The sequence below is a fragment of the Cervus elaphus genome, chromosome 11, assembly GCF_910594005.1.
Source record: "Cervus elaphus chromosome 11, mCerEla1.1, whole genome shotgun sequence".
Taxonomy (NCBI): Eukaryota; Metazoa; Chordata; class Mammalia; order Artiodactyla; family Cervidae; genus Cervus; species Cervus elaphus.
Genome location: NC_057825.1, coordinates 66,333,184 through 66,352,212, shown reverse-complemented (window position 1 = coordinate 66,352,212; position 19,029 = coordinate 66,333,184). Strand labels below are relative to the sequence as shown.

At 34.6% G+C, this 19,029-nt stretch overlaps 1 protein-coding gene across 5 annotated transcripts in view; it reads right to left on the bottom strand.

Annotated features, from left to right (window-relative positions):
• The window catches only part of CCDC88A (coiled-coil domain containing 88A), a 113,800-nt gene that overhangs the window by 13,771 nt on the left and 81,000 nt on the right, over positions 1 to 19,029 (bottom strand). For 3 of the 5 annotated variants that reach the window (XM_043917982.1, XM_043917981.1, XM_043917984.1), the window contains exons 19-27: positions 15,855 to 16,016; positions 14,426 to 14,703; positions 14,044 to 14,187; positions 11,213 to 11,399; positions 6,449 to 6,594; positions 5,241 to 5,333; positions 4,911 to 5,125; positions 1,382 to 1,465; positions 194 to 397 (exon numbers count right to left, since the gene is read on the bottom strand). In XM_043917982.1, the coding sequence (XP_043773917.1) occupies positions 194 to 397; positions 1,382 to 1,465; positions 4,911 to 5,125; positions 5,241 to 5,333; positions 6,449 to 6,594; positions 11,213 to 11,399; positions 14,044 to 14,187; positions 14,426 to 14,703; positions 15,855 to 16,016 (1,513 nt within the window). The remainder of the gene's footprint in view (positions 1 to 193; positions 398 to 1,381; positions 1,466 to 4,910; positions 5,126 to 5,240; positions 5,334 to 6,448; positions 6,595 to 11,212; positions 11,400 to 14,043; positions 14,188 to 14,425; positions 14,704 to 15,854; positions 16,017 to 19,029) is intronic. The other 2 variants (XM_043917983.1, XM_043917985.1) reach the window with 1 other exon arrangement.

The window sequence follows — 19,029 nt, the reverse complement described above, 5'->3', positions numbered from 1 at the left end:
CTAGGAAAGATGTAGTTATCTGTATGATGTTTTAAATTTTTGAAATGATTTGAAAATGCTCTCAGATTAAATCCAGATTGTTTTGATAATTATTTCAGGTTGCTGCTGTCAAAAAAAGTAAACATTGAAAAGTCAAATAAAAATTCCTGTTGCCAACAGTTACACCACAGTGCAAATAGCAGACGGCCTATACCTTTATTATTAACCAACTGCTTGGATCTGAAGCCTGTAGAAGAGTTGACAGTTGAAAAGTTGATGGCTGTAGTAGAGAAGGCCATAGCTCCCAATTCTTTTCTCCTTTTACCCGTTGAAATATCATCAGGAACCTCCAAATTCTCAGTACTACCTGTCCACTGTCCTCCTGCTAGGACCATGGACTGCACCAGGTCATTCATGGCTGGGATGCAAATGAAAGCAAATGAATCAGCATGGTTAATGTACTTGCTCTTATTTCTATTTTGTATTATAAAGGTTCTGATTATTGTCTATGGATTAATGCAAGTGAAATAAAAAACTAACCACAAGGTCATTTGAATTATGACATGCATTTAGCTGTATGAAATGAGGAGGCCAAAGCTTGATAAACTTCAGTAAATAATTTTATCACCCTCCACCCCCTTTAAAGGTAGGAAAAGGAATTTTACTCTGTACAACTGCCTTTTGAGCAGTGATGTGCAATATAATTATAAGCCTTCAAAATGTGGTTTTGTGGTGACAAAAATGGAATGAATAAAGGTAAGATGGAGAGCAGTTTTTTACAACATCACTATTGAAAATGATAGAGAGTCCTTGGTCAGAGCAGGTTACTGGAGAAATTACTCATTTTATGAATCAAACAAGTATACCACTCAATAAAAACCTGAAAGAGAGGATATCCAGTGACAGACATTTAATGTGATTAATTACCCATTCCACTTAAAAAAAGAAAAACCAGAGTATCAGTATATAAAGAATGACAAACATTTTCAAGGATTACAGGCCATTTTATTTATTTATTTAATCCTAGTTCATTAAGAAAATAAATACCTAATGCTAAAGGTTTTGTTATATTTTCTTTAAGCAAATTTCTTTGGGAAAAAATCTTTATGGCATATAAAATTAAAGTTTTTTTTCTGCCAACTTTTAGAAAGCACTGGAAATTTATAAGTATATTACATGTATGACTAAACATATGCATGTATATGTATAAATGAACATACATATAATGCAGATTCAGTGCCAGTTTTGAAAAAAAAAAAAATTCTTCCAGCTCCATGGGTTACAGGAAGACTGCACTTTGCAAAATAAGAAAATTGGCACAGTCCAGAGAATGGTTAGTGAAAATTAGTAATGGAAGCCAGTGTAGTCATTTGAAAGAAGCTGAACTGTCATAAAGTCTTACACATGGAACGACGGTAGCAGGCCTTCATTTTGTCTTTATCCTTCGGTCTGTTCCTCAAAAAGGGCAGTCTTTTCAGTGCAACCACTTTAATGTCAGAGCATGAGAAAAAACAGAAACAGAAAAATGAAAGAAGAAAGGGAGAAGAACAGATGGGAGTTAAATGTTGAAATTAAGGACAGAAATGAATGTCTGAGTTTCAGCTATGTAAGCTACACTAAAGCTATTATTCTCGTGCTGCTGAGTGATTATGAAATATGAAATATGTACTTTGATACTTTAAAATACTTGGAGAAGCACTGAAGACAATGATGAAAAACATATACTTAGAAAACCTGGACTAACTAAAGTCCTATAAATACAGGAAATGATAAGAACTACTTACTGAAGGAATAATTTTTCTAGTAAAGCTGTAAAGATAGATAGACCTATATCACTAGGGCCACTCTTGGTGGACCAGGGAGCGTATGTGACGAAAATGTAGAAGGCTCTTCACTCCTCTGTTTTAACTTTGTTTTTGTCATGCCAAGTGGCATGTGGGATCTTCATTCCCCAACCAGGGATTGCACCTGTGCCACCTACAGTGGAAGCACATGGAGTCTTAACCACTGGACCACCAGGAAGTCCCTATTTTCCTTAACTTTTTAAATTATAAGGTTTTATTTTAGAAAAAAATAATTTAGGAAAATGTACATCCTGTATTTTAGTAAAATACCTCAACAAAAACTACGGTGTTCCAGGATGTTTAAAATAACCTAAAGAAACTTTTAAAACTTTCATTATTTCTTTAAATGTTAAAAAAGAAAATAGGGAACTACTTCTTGGTTTAAACTGAATTCTGATGCATTATTTACAAGCACCACAGAAATATATGTTCTTCTAAGACAAGTCTTTCAAAAGATGGCATGAGCAACTATGTTAATTTCATTTTGCAAAAGGTTGGCTGGAAGAAAAAACAAAAGTATTTTGATAGAAGCTTTTAAGCTCTGATAAGCCTAAAAAATAAGGAGGCATCCTAAAAAGCAAGCAAAAATGATAGAAAATTATGTATTTATAACATTTTTAGATATTTTGAAGGGCTTTTGGAGTCAGTTTATTTAAAAAATCACAGCACGACACAGGGAAATTATCAATATATGAATGAAAATTAGGATTATAACTACAGTAGGAGTCATTAACATAAAAATTTAAGTGTTCACTTAGAGTAACAGTCTTAAGCTATACTTTAATAAGATTTTAATGGAAAATATTATTATACCTCTTTGGAGATGCAATTTAAGAGGCAGGGGAAAAACTCACATTAAGATTTAAAAGCATATTGCATACAGCCTTAATAACTATGCTCTTTCTTATGGTTTGCTCTTATCTTACAAATAATAAAAAGCTCTTTTGACAAACTGACAAGTATCACTCATTAAGGAGAATGCAAAGGCATACAGCTTTTTAACTTACTTATTTTATTGCTATTAAGAATAGTCATGACTCATTTAAACTTTTTGTTTCTAGGTCGGAAAACACAGCTGTTTTCAATGATTAAAAAGAAATGAACTGAAAGCAATGTAAAAATGGACACTTAGCTAAAACAAAGCTGAATGGTTGCAGCATGCACATGTCTTGTTTAGATACTTTTTCTGATTTCAACTGTTTTCCATAGACTGCTTTACTGACAGACAGACACTCTTCCAAAATGGAAAGGATAAAAGGAGTTTTATATTTGCCAGTGGTGGAAAGTGATCGTTCTTATAGCAATTAGTTTGTAGACATACAATGTTTGCTTCCCAAACTATATTGAAATTATGGGAACATTAGAATGGTAGGGTTTTCTGCTTATTTTTAAAATTCTAAAACTGAGTAACTGCTGGGAAGAAGAGTATTACTTCCTTCTGATTTCTACTCTGGATCTTTCCAGCACAGAGTATGAAGGAATGATAGACTGACAATTTAAAACAAGATGACCTTAAAAAAGACTGTTGTACCTTTCTTGTGTATATTTTCCTACTTGAATTATCTTCCTTTAATTGAAAAAATTATATATACCCATGACCATTTCTCATTAAATCAGATGCCAGATTTTTTTTTTTTCAGATATTTTATATCCAAAGATAGTAGATAAAATTGAATCATCTGGCACCTTTTTAAGGAAAACTTGATAATCTCTCTACAATACTTGGAGGTTTCATGTAGGTTTGGCTAACAAGACTAATCTTATGAGAACAGATAGAACTAACCAATTTCTTATACACAAACATATTTGTATGTGTGTATGTATGAATATGGTACTCATGTACGTGTATCTGATTTTTTTGTTGCTTACTTGTGGATTCTAGTTCTTAGGGTGCTATAGTTGCATTCTTAAATATAGCCTATAATGAATGTCTAATCTCTTACACTCTAAAACACTGTCTTTTCAGAGATAATTCCCCTGAGGACAAAACCATGTCTATACAGTTTTTTGAGTGTTTTGAGAGCTGCCCATACAGAGTCTATCCCTGGGGGAAGTAGTGGCTGCTTTTGCCTGCTATTTACTTCTAAAGACTAATATTGAAATGTATATATTAATACATACAAATGTATACATATATATAGTATCTATCTTGTACATATGTCTTATGTATAAACATACACACTATATATGCTTTTCAATTTAGTGATTCTGGTGAGGGTGTGAGTGGATTCAAACTATCCTGTTTACATATGTTCTAAGAACATTGCTAGTAGTCACATTCTCCTGTAACTTCAAAGGGCCTACCACCGGATTCTTTTCTTTCTCTTAAAATATTCTTCCTTAGGCTTTTACTTTGCTCTTAATGTTTAGCTAAGCACACTAGTAATGAAATCAAGAGAGTTAACTGTAGAGGTCACGTTATATTACACTTCAGCATTTGTAATTTAAAAAATTAAATCACAAGTTTGTACAAAAACTTGTATCTCCAAATCTATTTTAACTGAACCTTTACCAAGCAATCCCTTTTATAACCTTCAATTATTTCTAAATCATTGAAAAACATTCTCTTCCAATTCATAACTATTTTTCTTTGCTTCCTCCCCCTCAATGTAACTTTTTTCCAATTTGATACCATCAAAGTATGATTAAAACCTCATTCTAAAAAGACTTATTACTCTATTTAGTTACAAATAATTATGAAAATGACATCTTATAAGTATTTCTCAATTGCTCCTCATAATCTCCCTGTGAAGTAGGACGCAAAAGTAAAAGTCTTGCCCACATTAACAGAACTAGCAAGTGGCAGAGGTATTCTGGCTCTCATTTCACTGTTCTTTCTATACTATTTTACCTTCCTGGTCAAATGATGGTATCTCTTTGTATTTCTCTAAATACACAATAAAGAAAATCACATGGCTATGCAGTACTGCAGTATGCAATCAATTTTAAAATCATATGGAGTTAAAAAGAAATGCATTCGTCAGACATTATCCCAAAGGACTGTGGAAGCTATTTAAAAGAAATCTTTAGAAAGGAATCTAAATCAATTCTAGAGATCACAAATGTTTAAAGAGTTTAAGCACTCACTGCTGCTTTTCTTGGTCCCCAAAGTTTGGCCATCTTCTAAAGAGTTTGAACCTACTGAAGAACTATCTTGACTATCTTGATGGGGGAGTTGAAGAAATCCTTCACTGGAGTCTGAGCGGGTTGGTGTTAAAGTTAGTGATTTCTGGCGTTCCCGATTAACGTCTTTCTTAGACTTTATCAATTTTCTCATTTTTAAAGTAATCCAGTTGCCTCTCCTAATAAAGTAATTTTAAAAAGTCTTATCAGTTTAAAATTCAGCATACAAATCCCTCTCAAAATCTTTTTTTCCCCAAAATAAAAATGAAAAAAAACCCAACTGGATAATAGTACCTTCTAGGAGGAGATGGGTCATAAAATTTGTATTGATCCATAATTTTCTCTTCTAATTTCTCCTTTTGTCGTCTTAATTCATTTAACTTATCACTATAAAAATAAAGTTACACTTAGGACATCATATTTTGGTACAGTTTTTGTACATATTTTGTACAGTTATGAATATTATTTGGATTCTAAAATCTAACTTCTCCCCAAAACACAAAGAAATACAGATACCATAGTTGACAACTAAGAATTTAATAGGCAGTAACAACAGAACTGTTTTCAAGTTTTTCGTTGTCTTTTAATTTACAACTTACTTAAATGATATAGGACTTAGAATCTCAATTTTCAACAGGATTTGTCTGAAGGAAATCGTCTATATTACAATATTATCATGACAAAATAATTCTCTCAACATCTTTCTACAGTTATTAAACAACATTATATGCATAAATACACTAGCTTCACCACAATTTACTAATAATCAAGCTCTGTCGATTCTATCTTTCACATCTCTCTTGTACTTGATCTTAACTACCACTGCTTGTGAATTACTTTTCACTAGATTATTGCAACAACCTTAAAACTTATTCCTTGTCTCTAATTCTTAGAACCTCCAATCTATAATGTCATCAGTGATTTAAACAAACAAACAGCACAAATCTGATCATATTACTGCCCTGCTTAAATTTTTCAGCAAGTTCTCTGTACAGCAAAGAAAAACCTTTGTGAAGTGGCTCCTGAGTGTTTAGTCACTTCTCTGCTATACCTCCTTCTACAATTTTGCTCCAGTATGAGTCATTAATTTTTAGACCATATATCATAATCATAATACAGTTTCATTACACCTCTTTGTCTCTGCATTTGCTGCTCTCTTGGCCTGTTATGCCTCCTCAGGCAAGTCTCAGCTCAATCATCTTTAAAGTCCAGCTTCTCTTGCAAGCTAAGGTACTTCTGCCCCTCTATTTGCTGTATTTCTATGGCTTCCTATAACATATCTTCATTATAGAAATTATTTTTACTTCTTGTTTTATATTAATAGATCATTAAGAGCTGGATCTCTATGTTTTCATTTTAGTATTTCTAGTTATTAGCATACTGCCCAGAACATAACCGTTAAAAAAAATACTGAAATAACGTTGAAAATTAGGAAAAATTAGCACTGCATTTTCTCTGCCACCAGAGTAATATTTCAGAGTGAAAAGTTTTTTGGCACCTACATGTACTGTCTTTGTTCAACATGGAAAAGATCCTTGCTTTCCATATTCTGCTCCAATAGTGTTCTGTTCTGTAGCATTAATGTCTGAATTTGATCTAGTAGATGTCGATTTTCTTCTTCTAAATTTCCTTTAAGTTGGCTTAGCAACTGTTTTAAACACAAATATTTATTTTTTAAAATATCAACATTTACATTTGACACAAATCCCCCAAAGCATATGAAAAATATAAAGTATTTCACAAAGTTTATATCTTCTGCCAGTGAACAATCAGATGGTTGTCCTTTAATTAGAATTAGTGATTATTTTAGTAATAATGACATCTACACTACTGGGTTATGTGCTAGACATTTATGTTTTCTTAATTCTCAGAAACACTGGGTTTAACATACAGTAAGCTATCTGCTTCCAAACCACCACTGTCTTTACAACCGTTTTGACTTCGAGTTCAAAGCTAGATACATATCTCTGGCCTTCTGTTTAAATAGCTATAAAATGCTAAACAAATTAGTAATTCTCTAAATCTTAACGACTCCACCCATCTATAAATTGAAGATCACAACTCTCATTCCCCGAAGACTGTTGCAAGGATTAAATAATATATGTGAAGTAGCTGGTGTCATGCCTATGGCACATAGTAGGTACTTTATATACCTCATTCTTCCTCTAACCATTGTCAAGAAACCTCAAAAGTTTGTGTATAATTTTTATGGCTTGAACCAAGGGAAGTCAGGTAATACTGTAAATTGGTGGTCATATTACTGATTATTACTGGCAGTTAGGCTGCCAGCATGATTTCAGCTGCTTCTCTGTAGTCAGCAGAAACTAGAAATATGCCTCAGTTAGGCCAGAGGTTCCAGCAGAAGTCAGAAAGCCCAAAGCACTGACTGTCAAAATTTAGTATCACTTGTAGAATATATTTTTAAAGTAAAGATTTCTGGGTTCTAGCATTAGAATTCAGCAAGTTTGGATTTTTTTAGAGTTTTGTATTTTTTTTTTTAAAGCCAACAACAACCCTTTCTCAAAAAAAAAAAAAAAAAAGACAAAAACTTGCTCAGAAGGTAGAAAAAAGCAAATAGTATAATACTATGAATATGCATAAGTAGCCATCTAGATCTAACAACTGTCAATACTGTGCTGTATGTTTTATTTATTTATATGCTGTTAAATTGAAACATAACACATGTGGTAGATTCACTGCAAAACTGAATGCAGTTTTCATCCCTGTGCCCTCTTGTGCTGTGACTTCTCACTTTTCCTATCAAGAAGTGGAATCTGTTACTACTTCCTCTCTTCTTGACCCAGGAATCCCTTTGGCTAAGGGAAGGAGGCAGAAGCGATGGTGTGAGAGTTCCAAGCCCAGGCCTCAAGAGGCTTATGTGTTTCCACTCAGGCTCCTGGAATCCTCTTGAAGGATAATAGCCCACACGGCACAGAAAAGTTACACCAGCTGGGGCCACCTTAGACCAGCTGGCTCACGGGGTGCATGCTGGCTAACTGCAGATACACGAGCAAGTCCTGCTAAGGTCTACTCATCTTGGTCCACACGTCAGTGCAGATCAGCATATCTGCTCAGCTGACCCTGACACTCAAGAGCAAAAGTAAATGTTTACAGTCCCTTACCACTGAGGTTCTACGTTTCTTACACAGCATTACTGCATCAGCAGACAACTCATAAAACATATACAGAAAAAAGAACAAATTTTAAGTGTACATACAACTCAGTGAATGATCATAAAGTGAACTCATGAGCGAACCAGTACTCAGATCAAGAAACAGCACATCAATTGTATTCCAGAAACATCTGTTGAGTGCTCTTCCAATTAGCACACTTCCCATAGAGAAGTCTCCAACACTATGGATTCATTTTTCCATTCCCTTCAAACATGTTATTATATGACTTAATCCCTAGCCAAGGGCGGGCTGATTGTTGGGACAATCATAAGGTAGTCAGGGCCCTTTTCTGATTTCTCTTGAGCAGTCTTTGAGACCACCAGTGAGATGCAGGATCTTACCAAGACCAATTATGGCTAGCTGTCTCATTCTCTGGATCTCCCATGTTAAATTTGAGTAGTTTGTTCATCTGTGATTTGCCCTGTCCAGTGTTTCAGGCTACCTGAGTTAGCCTTTGACAACCCTCCAGTAGCAAAGCTGCTGGTTCCATGGCATGCCTCTTGACTGAACTCCCAGTTATGGAGAAAGGGGAGAAGACTCAGAATGGGAGAAGTCACATAATAAACTGTAATTCCTACCAAAAGCTGAGAAGTTTTTCTTTAATTCTTCTCAATTTGTTGTATGTCTCAGAGTCCTAAAAGTGGTTGTTTTTATATTTTTTTCCAATTCTGTTGTTTCCAGGAAAGTTGATTTGTCATGTTCCTTTTTTCTTTCTGGCCATGTTGTGCAGCATGCAGGATCTCAGTCCTCATTTGTCATGTTCTTCTGTAAGTCTGGACTTCCCTGGTGGCTCAGATGGTAAAGCATCTGCCTACAATGCGGGAGACCCGGGTTTGATCCTGAGTTGGGAAGATCCCCTGGAGAAGGAAATGGCAACCCACTCCAGTACTCTGCCTGGAAAATCCCATGGACGGAGGAGCCTGGTAGGATACAGTCCATGGGGCCACAAAGAGTTGGATATGACTGAGTGACTTCACTTCACTTTCTGTAAGTCTATTACCTCTATTATATTTTATTTAGATTTATAAATGACAAGCAGAATGAAGGTTCCATAATTTCTGAACTTTGTTGCATAATTAAATATATATGATATCAAACTAATTTTTCCTTCCATTAGTTTGTGATTTCAGACAAAAAGCTTTTAAGTATTACTTTCTGCTACAGTCTCTTCCTTTTTACAACTGATGCTGAAGCTGAAACTCCAATACTTTGGCCACCTCATGCGAAGAGTTGACTCATTGGAAAAGACCCTGATGCTGGCAGGCATTGAGGGCAGAAGGAGAAGGGGACGACAGAGGATGAGACGGCTGGATGTCATCACCGACTCGATGGACATAAGTTTGAGTAAACTCCAGGAGTTGGTGATGGACAGGGAGGCCTGGCGTGCTGCGATTCATAGGGTCGCAAAGAGTCGGACACGACTGAGCGACTGAACTGATTCCTAATTTCATTTAAGGGTTTTGCTTAAGTGCTGATTTTCTAAGTTTTAAGAAATTCAGATGTTAAGCTATACTCAACTTTAACGATTTAAAGACCAATCACAAAATTTTCAGCATTCTTTTTCTATTTCAAAACTTCTATCACATTATCAACTCATCATGGGAAGAAGCACAGAATCATGTTAAGAGCTCAACTGTATACATAAGGCAGATGTCACTTCTGTTCTAAACTTCCCAATAGCTCCCCTGTTTTATTCAGGAAAGTATTTTACAATGGCCTATAAGGCAACATGGGCTTCCCCTGTGGTGCAGTGGAATATCCCTTGGAGTAGGAGATGGCAACCCACCCCAGTATCCTTGCATGGAAAATTTCACGGGTAAAGGAGCCTGGTGGGCTACAGTCCAGGGGGTTGCAAAGAGTGGGACAAAACTGAGAGCAACACACACATAAGGCAACATATCTGGCCCAGGCATATCTCCAAGCTCATCTCCTACCACTCTCCTCATTTGCTCATTCCGCTCCAACCACACTAGCTTCTTTGAGCGTTCCTCAAACACACCAGGATTCCTCTGGCCTAGATTAACTGTGTGTGCTGACTGCCTGGAAGGTTCCTTCCTCAATATCCACATAACAACACACTAATCTCCTTCAAATCTTTGTTCAGTGATGCCTAGTTAAACGTTTCAATTTGTATTCCTCATCTACTCTGGCAGTCCTTATCCCCTTTTACCTCTCTCCATTTTTACTTGTACATAACTTTTATCTTGTAATATACTATATGTGTTGCAGACTAATTTTCAAAATGGTTACAGCAGTATTTCCAGTCCAGGTGCTCTTCCAGAATCTTGCCATTCACCATCAAGAAACTGAGTCTCTCTTTCCCTTGAATCTGGGTGGGACTCTGCCTCAGTGACTATAATGCAGGGGAAATGATGCCGCACGACTTCTGGGGCCCGATCATTAACACACAGATGCCTTCGGTCTGGTTCTCACCATGGTGTGGGAAAGCCCAAACCAGTCCATGGGGAGAGATCACAAGCAGAGGAGACTGACGCTTTCAGCTGATGGCCAGCATCAACCACCAAACATGCAATTAGCCTTTCAAATCTTTCAGCTGAGGGCCCACATGTAAGTGGAGGAGACAAACTGGCCCCATTGTCCCTGTCCAAATGCTGACCCACAGGCTATGAGAGATAATAAATGACTGTTTTACACTACTGTATTTTCGGGTAAACTGTTATACAGCCATATGTAACAGAACACTGAAATACTATATATTTTCACTGTGCATTATATTTATTGTCTACTTCCTTCCACCAGAATATAAATTCCACAAAGGAAGAGATTTTTCCCTTTTTGGCTTACTAATACATGCCAAGTGGTCAGTAAACATTTTTTTCATTAAACAAGGGTTAATTTCTCAAAGTATCTGATCATATAAGTTTAAACTAAAAGTGAAAATTGTTGAAATTAAAGAAGGAAGAAGGAGGTTTTTCTGAATTATTTGTGAATTTACGTAATCCCTGACCAAATTTTTTAGAAATACCTCATTAAACATTAAACATATTGCTATTGTCATTATGATGGTTTACCTTTTTAGGCAAGTCTTAATGCCTAAAGAAAGGAAACAGCAATTAAATTTGTTAAACTCACCTCACACTGGTTATTTAGCTTAGTGGATGTGATGTCCAATTGTTGGTATTGTTCCTTTAACTTTGAAAATTCCGCTTCTAATCTTGTTTGTTCCAGTTTCGAATTATTTAGAAGACTTTTCAAGTTTTTATGGTCAGTCTGCAAAACTTCAGTCTCTTTTAAAAGCTGATTATATGTATGATTCAACCTATAATTGGAAATGATAGAAACAGATTCTCTTCATAGCTTTCATTATAATTTACACAATGTGAAACTGCTGTAAATTGCATTTAGACATACTTAAAGAATAGAAAAGATTATCTTGCCAGTGACTAAACTCATCTAGAATCAGTTCCAAGTCTGTAAAAACTAAATTAAAAAAATTTTAATCATTAATCAGGAAATATTTAGCTTAAAGGACAAAGGAGAAAATAACCAATCCAGTATTAATTAACCTAGAGAATTCAAAGATTCTATAATTTAACATGAAAAATAAAGAAAAATCAGATCAAACGAATAATCAATCCAGTATGAGACATGGTAACCTATCAATCTATTGCCAGATTACTTATACATACTAAAATCAAAATTCTAGTTATTGAGATTTCTGCAAATTATTCATAATTATGCAGTCCTCAATTACTAATGACAAATTTTGGATTTTTTTAAAAAATCAAACTATAGCCTTATCTGTCCTTTCTACTATTACATCTTTAGAACAAGGTCCACTGACCTCTAAGAGAGAGATCAGCAAATTCTTTCTGTAAAGGACCACAGAGTAATAAATACCTTAGGCTTTATGGGTTGCATGCTATCTATAGCATGCTCTTCTTTTTTGTTCCCCATCACATTTTAAGGTGTTAAAAAGTGTTCTTTATTTGGGAGCTGTACAAAGCAGGCTGCAGGCTAGATATGGCCTGCTAAGTTAGCTGTAGTTTACCAACCTTGATCTTATGGCATTAAGATCTGGAACTCATACAAGGTAGAGAAAGCCAAACAAAACAAACTTTTGCTCAGCAAGATATTTGCTCACAACTATCTAATAGTTTATTTCAACTCATTTCCTAAAGGATTTGAGTCCATTTATAATAATTATAAATAACAAAATAATACATTAAAAAAATAAGACTTGGTAAAAAAGTAAAATGGCAACACCAGAAACATCCAGTAACGACTCCATTAGCAGGCTGAATCCATGTATGAAAGCATACCACGTGTGTGACAGCTGTGGAAACCTCACAGAGGCATACAGAGGACTACTTAATGCTTTAAGGAGGGGGGCTATAAAGAGCATATACAGTGTCCTCAATGTCATCCCAAAGGCAGATACTAAATCAGCTCTTGAAGAGAGTTTTTTTTACACTGTCCCTCAAAGCTGAGAACATTAACACTGAAATGCACTTCAGAGAACATAATTCCAAAGACGCCAAGATAACCTAGTATGTGTAAGCAGCTTTCTTGTCTTGGCATTATCTAAGATTAAAACTTAGGTGGATTTAGAGAAATGAATAAACTACTGTTCTTTAGATTAAGTCTCCACAAATATCTTTTATTTGTGAAAGAATTCTTCCAGGTTTTACTTAAAGCATTTTCTTTCCTGAGAACACAGGCATGAGTGCACAAAAGCTGGGTAAGAAACAAAAGTACTGAGAGACAGAAAATACTCTACTCAGGACCACTCTTCCTCTCCAAGACTGCATACTGGGTGAACTGCAATCAAGTTCATCAAGCTCAATTTCTTCTTATCAGTTAAGTTGAGTTCTTTCCCTGGAGACTCATCATTTATGTATACAATTAGATTCTGGAAGGTCTACTCAAGTTCACAAACTGCCCCAGTTTGGTTTGAATTCCAACAAGAAAAAAGGTTAGGTTCAAGATGGGATTTCCACAGTAAATGCATTCCCCAGTGTTCTACATGTAATAACAACAACTGTGTCCTTGTATCCTATAACTTGTCACAATTTGGTCTTCCATTGTTTATACTGTACAAATACATGCTCCTTGATTCTAGCTTGGTGTTAAGATTATTAAAGTTCAAATCCATCAGTACAGAATTTCTCTTTGCAACAACTGAATTAAAAACTACTGAGTATGAAAATGGGTCGAGAAGCTTAGGGATTTTTTTTTAATAAAAGAAATGAAACAGATGTTTAATTTTAAAAATAAACTGCATTAAATTCATAATAGGATAAATACTGAATGATCCCCATTTGAATTTTGTGTGCTTTTAGCACTTCCACTAGGGCAATGTAAATACAGTAAACAAATGTTCAGATTGTTTAAATTTTTCAAAGGCTTCTAAAAATTTTTTGAAAATGTACCCTTATGAAGTAGGCTGATTACCAGTTGACAAGTTTTGATTTTGCCAAGGCTTCAAATTAAAAAATAATTGCCCCATGGTAATATGAGCCCATTAATACGTAAGACAGTTAAAAATAAGACTACAAAACCAGTTAGGTAGAAAATGACAAGGCCGCTCGCTCATAGCAACTGTGAAAGACAAGAATTGTGATACCAGACTAGTAGAAAGAAAGATATAAAGAATCAGGTTTTGCTACATTCTGTCTCAATAAAGTATGCAAATGCAATAAACATACAGAAATTTTGTTATATATTGTGGCTTAAAAACTTAAGTAGTTGAATAAATCAAGAGAGAAACAATCAGAGAAAGTTCAAGACCCACGTTCTTGTGTGAATCACTCGTATACTAGCTAAATGATGCTGTTGGGTAATTTACATATTACCCTGGGGTCTTTTTAAAAATTCTAAGTTATAGGTAGTACTGCAAAGGGGCAACATACCTGTTGGATATAATGAATAAATACAAAATTATATATATACATATTTATTACCTATCATTTTCACCACAAAGCTTCTTGAATTCTGCAGCTACAGTCTCATGGTTTTTGTTTTTAAGCAGCATTTTTTCTTGTTCTACTTTCAATGTTTTTTCCAAATCTTCCAACTGTCCTTTCTGTTTTAGTAACTGATTGTAACTGGAAAAAAAATGTTACGCATTTGGTTTATAATATTTCCTCAGGGGAAAAAAAAATTTAGAAATAATGGAAATGAGTTAATTTAATAAATATCACATAAAGCATGGAAGTTTATAAACACTTCCTATATAAATTATCTCAGATCTGTTTAACATGTAAAATTTATTACATTATTCAATTCAAATTGTTTTCTTAAATTGGTTTTAAGGTAACAACACAAGAAAAGATTATAAATTACCGATCTTCAAGGTCTTTATGTTCCACCTCAAGATTTTTGTGGGCAGACTTTAGAGTTCCATGTTTAGCAATGAGAGTCTCATATTCTGAAGCCTGCCGTTCATGTAGAAGTTCCAGCTTTTCATGATCTTTGACCAGAGAATCATAGAGAGATTTCAGATCTTCTCGCTCTTTGATTACAGATTCATTTTCATTTTCTAAAGAAGACTGCTGGATTAGGAGTTGTGCATTCTGGTTCATAAGTGAGGTACTTTGGGAATTAAGGGTGGAATTTTCAACCTACAAGAATGTATACTGTATCAGACATCAGAAAAATAGTTTATTTATAATTCTTTTAAAATAAAAGAATGTTAACTTTAGGAAGCACTAAATAAATCACAACAGATATATTCATACTATACTAAGAAAATTTGGATTTTAGAGCCCAAAAAGTAAGACTACCATTTAATTTTTATTTTTGGTAGGTGTTACATATTATGAGGTATGTATCATACATATTTTTTGAGTTGAATTATTTTAAATGAAGGTGATTAGCAACAATTCCATAGAAGTAAAAAATTTAAAATGCCAGTTTATCATTTTCTAGAAGTTGACAGTTGATAGAGCTGAAAAACTACTTGTGAAACTCAACTGGTAATTTTCTCAAGTCTAAATTAAACCAGGGCTTTCCAGGTGGCTCAGTGGTAAAGTATCCACCTGCCAACATAAGAGATGCAGGAGACATGGGTCCAATCCCTGGGTTCAGTAGATCCCTTGGAAAAGGCACTGGCAACCCACTGCAGTATTCTTGCCTGGTAAATGCCACGGACAGAGGGGCCTGGTAGGCTACAGTCCATGGGGGTCACAAAGAGTCACACACGACTTAGCAACTGAACAACTAAATCAAATCAGTATTTTCTTTTTCATTTGGAAAAGAGTTCTAGAAAGAATTTTTGGATTCAGAGGGGGACAACTCCACTTTTTAAGAGATTTCAGAGAGTTGTACTTTCCCCAACCTGACTGCTCTATTTGAAAAGACTGCTAGTATTAATTTCAAGATGGATCCTCTGAATTAAGGTAAGTCTAAAGACAAAATTCTCATGCTGTTATTTTCCAATAACCTAACTGATATGTTGCAATAATACTTTAAAACAAGGGTTTCTACCTGATTAATTATAATTAACTTGTTGAAATGGGTGAAAGGCCATAAAGTCAATGTAAATAAAATTCTTTTTATTTAATGAGTAAATTTATTACTTAGTTTAGACACTCTGACATTTTAAAAATGCTGATATCCAAAAATTTGGCATAGTACTATATAAAAATACTTTATCTTCAACTAATTGTTAAATTACATTCACTAAGAAACAGTGTTATTTATGTCTATCATCCTTATTTTAAAGCGTAATTGAGGAGCTGTGCTGCGCATCCCCACAGCACTACACCCCCACCTGCAGCTTGGCGTTCTGCGTTTGCAGGGTGCTGTTCTGCTCCTGCAGGGCCACCGTCTGCCTCTGGAGGGCGAGAATCTGAGCCTGCAGGTTGCTGTTCTGCGTCTCAAGCTGCCTCAGCTGCGTTTTCAATGCTTGCTTCTCTGCTTGCAGTGTAGCATTCTGAAAAAAGAAGATACATATAAAAATAAAAGCAGCATCAAACATGTTTCTGTTTAACAGATACTAGAATGTTATACAAGAGTTCATTACCATGATAATCCAAAAAATCTCAACAACCTTAAAGGAGAAAAAGACAAAACATTTCCCCTGTAACCCAAATTGTAAAAAGATACTTAATCTAGGAAAGAAAGCAATACTAAAACCTTAATACTATTGTGTCTGTGTTCTGCCTGTTTTATAATGTCCAAAGAACAACATATTCCATTATAAATGTATTTATTAACATAAAAAACTAGAATGAAATTGTCGGTTCTGTGATTTTTATGCTATTCAAAAGTGCCCAGCACACACGGCTGTGTCTAGCCAAGAGACAGTGTACCTTTTTCTAATTCCGCAGAGGCAAATACCCATATACACATACACATATATGTAGTGGTCCCTGGGGTAGCAGCAAAATTAAGTATTTTATAAACACCATTATTTAGAAGAGAAGCAGGAACAATCTTAACCATCTGTCTAAAAAAAATTTAGTATATAATAGACCTAACAGATGTTACATATTTTTCTCCAGTGTTTTTTTTTTCATGGTATAGCACATTTACTACAACTGTTTTAGCTATATGACTTCTGGAATGAATCCAAATAAAACATACTATTTTCAATCTTTCTAATATATAGGATCATATTTCAATTTTATAACTAAATGGTTGAATTACCATGCAAATCAGTATATTTAAAATGTGATGTTTGTTATAAATATTATATTTTCAGGGTTATTTCTAAGTAAAAACTCATTTAAAAATGAGCATCAAAAAGTACAAAGAAAAAAAAAGTATAAAGAATCCTCTAGAAAATCAAAATAAAACTTTAATATACAAGGCCAGAATTTATATATAATTGCAACATGCAAAAAAGGTCACAACTGAATCACAACAGATCATCTTTACCATTATTTTATATTAGTGGACAATGACAACATTCACTTTATAGGCTTTCAAGTTATATATACTACATGTCACAGTATAAAAGTTAAATCATGATTTAACTGATATTATACTATAAAACCAAAGGTGAGATAGAAAAATGCTTTAAAATGAATGTTGACATTGTACTTCTCTTTTGTTCATCTGATCACAAAGGGTAAAAAAAATTTACACTAGAAAAATAATATGGAATACTAATATATTTATATACCATTCTGATACAACAAAAAGGTGCACCATTTTCCACTTATATATGTGAGATATATATGTATATTCACTTATACTGTTACAGTTCAGCTCTTCAGAAACCAAAATGTACAAGCTCTAACGAGTCTGGGTATCCTTAATAAGAAAAACTCCTACAGTCTATAATGAATAGAAGAGATAACTGAGAGTAGATAAGGTATCTCAGAACAAGAAAAGGATGAAGTTAACAAACATATGTACTAGCAAATCAGCAAAAATTACCAGTCTAATACAGGGTAGCCATCTTTATAAACCCATTATCTAAATGAGTGAAATATGTCAACCAGGTAATTTCTCCCCAATGGAAATTTATAGATGAAGTAAGTGGGAAAAAAGATTCATCTTATAGAATATAACACACCAAGTTTTCTGAAATGTAATTTTTAATCCAGGTGATTGATATATAAATATATATGACTAAATAATGAAACATGAATTTTCATATGTAGCTGAAAAATACATTAAAAAGATATAAAACAGCTCACTAATAATTTAAAACACACAAATTAAAATATTTTCTCCTATCACTTAAATAGAAATTACAAGGTTGGTAATACCCAATGTCAATCTGGAATAACAGATATTCTATTAGTGGAACTGAAAATTCACTTTTTTGAAAAGCTTTTACAACAGTATCAATTAAAATTAAATACACACACAGAAATATCTCTATATATATGCTCTTTGGCCTATCAGTTCTACTGTCAGCAATTTACTACCCTAGGAACCTCCCTGGTGGTCCAGTGGTTAAGCCTCTGCCAGCCCAATGTAGGGGGTGCATGTTCGATCCCTGGTTGGGAACTAAGACCTCACATGCTGTGGATCCGAGAAAGTTAGGGTTTCCAAGGTGGTGGCAGTGGTAAAGAACCAGCCTGCCAATGTAAGAGATATATTAAGAGACTCGGGTTTGATCCCTTGGTCCGGAAGATCCTCTGAAGGAGGGAATGGCAACCCCCTCCAGTATTCTTGCCTGGAGAATCCAACAGACAGAGGAGCCTGGAGGGCTGTAGTCCATAGAGTCGCAAAGTCAGACTTAGCTGAAGCAATTTAGCATGCAGAACACGTTAGGGCTTTCCAGGTGGAGCCAGTGGTAAAGAACCTGCCTGCCAATGTAGGAGACTTAAGAGATGCGGATTCAATCCCTGGATCAGCAAGGGATGCCCCTGAAGGAGGAAATGACAACCCACTCCAGTATTCGGCAGGATACGGTCCATAGGGTCGCAAAGAGTTGGACACAATAGAAAAAAATCAGGATGCAGAAACATGTTATAACATGGATTTTCACGGCAGCAAAATCTGAAAAATAACTTAAATGTCCACTGATGTGGAACTTATTTAAATAAATTATGGTAATATATACACAATGGAATAGTATGTGGTCACTAAATAAAATGATATAGCTCCATATGTGCTAAAATAGATCTAAGATAAAATAATTGAAAAATGGAAATAAGGTCTCAAAAATGTAAATATGTAAAAGAAATAAAACTATAAACAGATACCTCACAAACATTTTTCTGGAAATATAAAACAGTTTTCAGTGACTATTTTTGGATGAAAAAGTAGAAATCAGTAGTGTAAGAGATTAACTTCTGTCTTCATGGCTTAGTTTTCAATAAACAAATTAGAAAACAATAAAACCAAAGTTGGCTTAAAGCTCAACATTCAGACAACTAAAATCACGGCATCTGGTCCCATCACTTCATGGCAAATAGACAGGGAAACAGTGGAAGACTTTCTTTCTTTCTCCAAAATCACTGCAGATGGTGACTGCAGCCATGAAA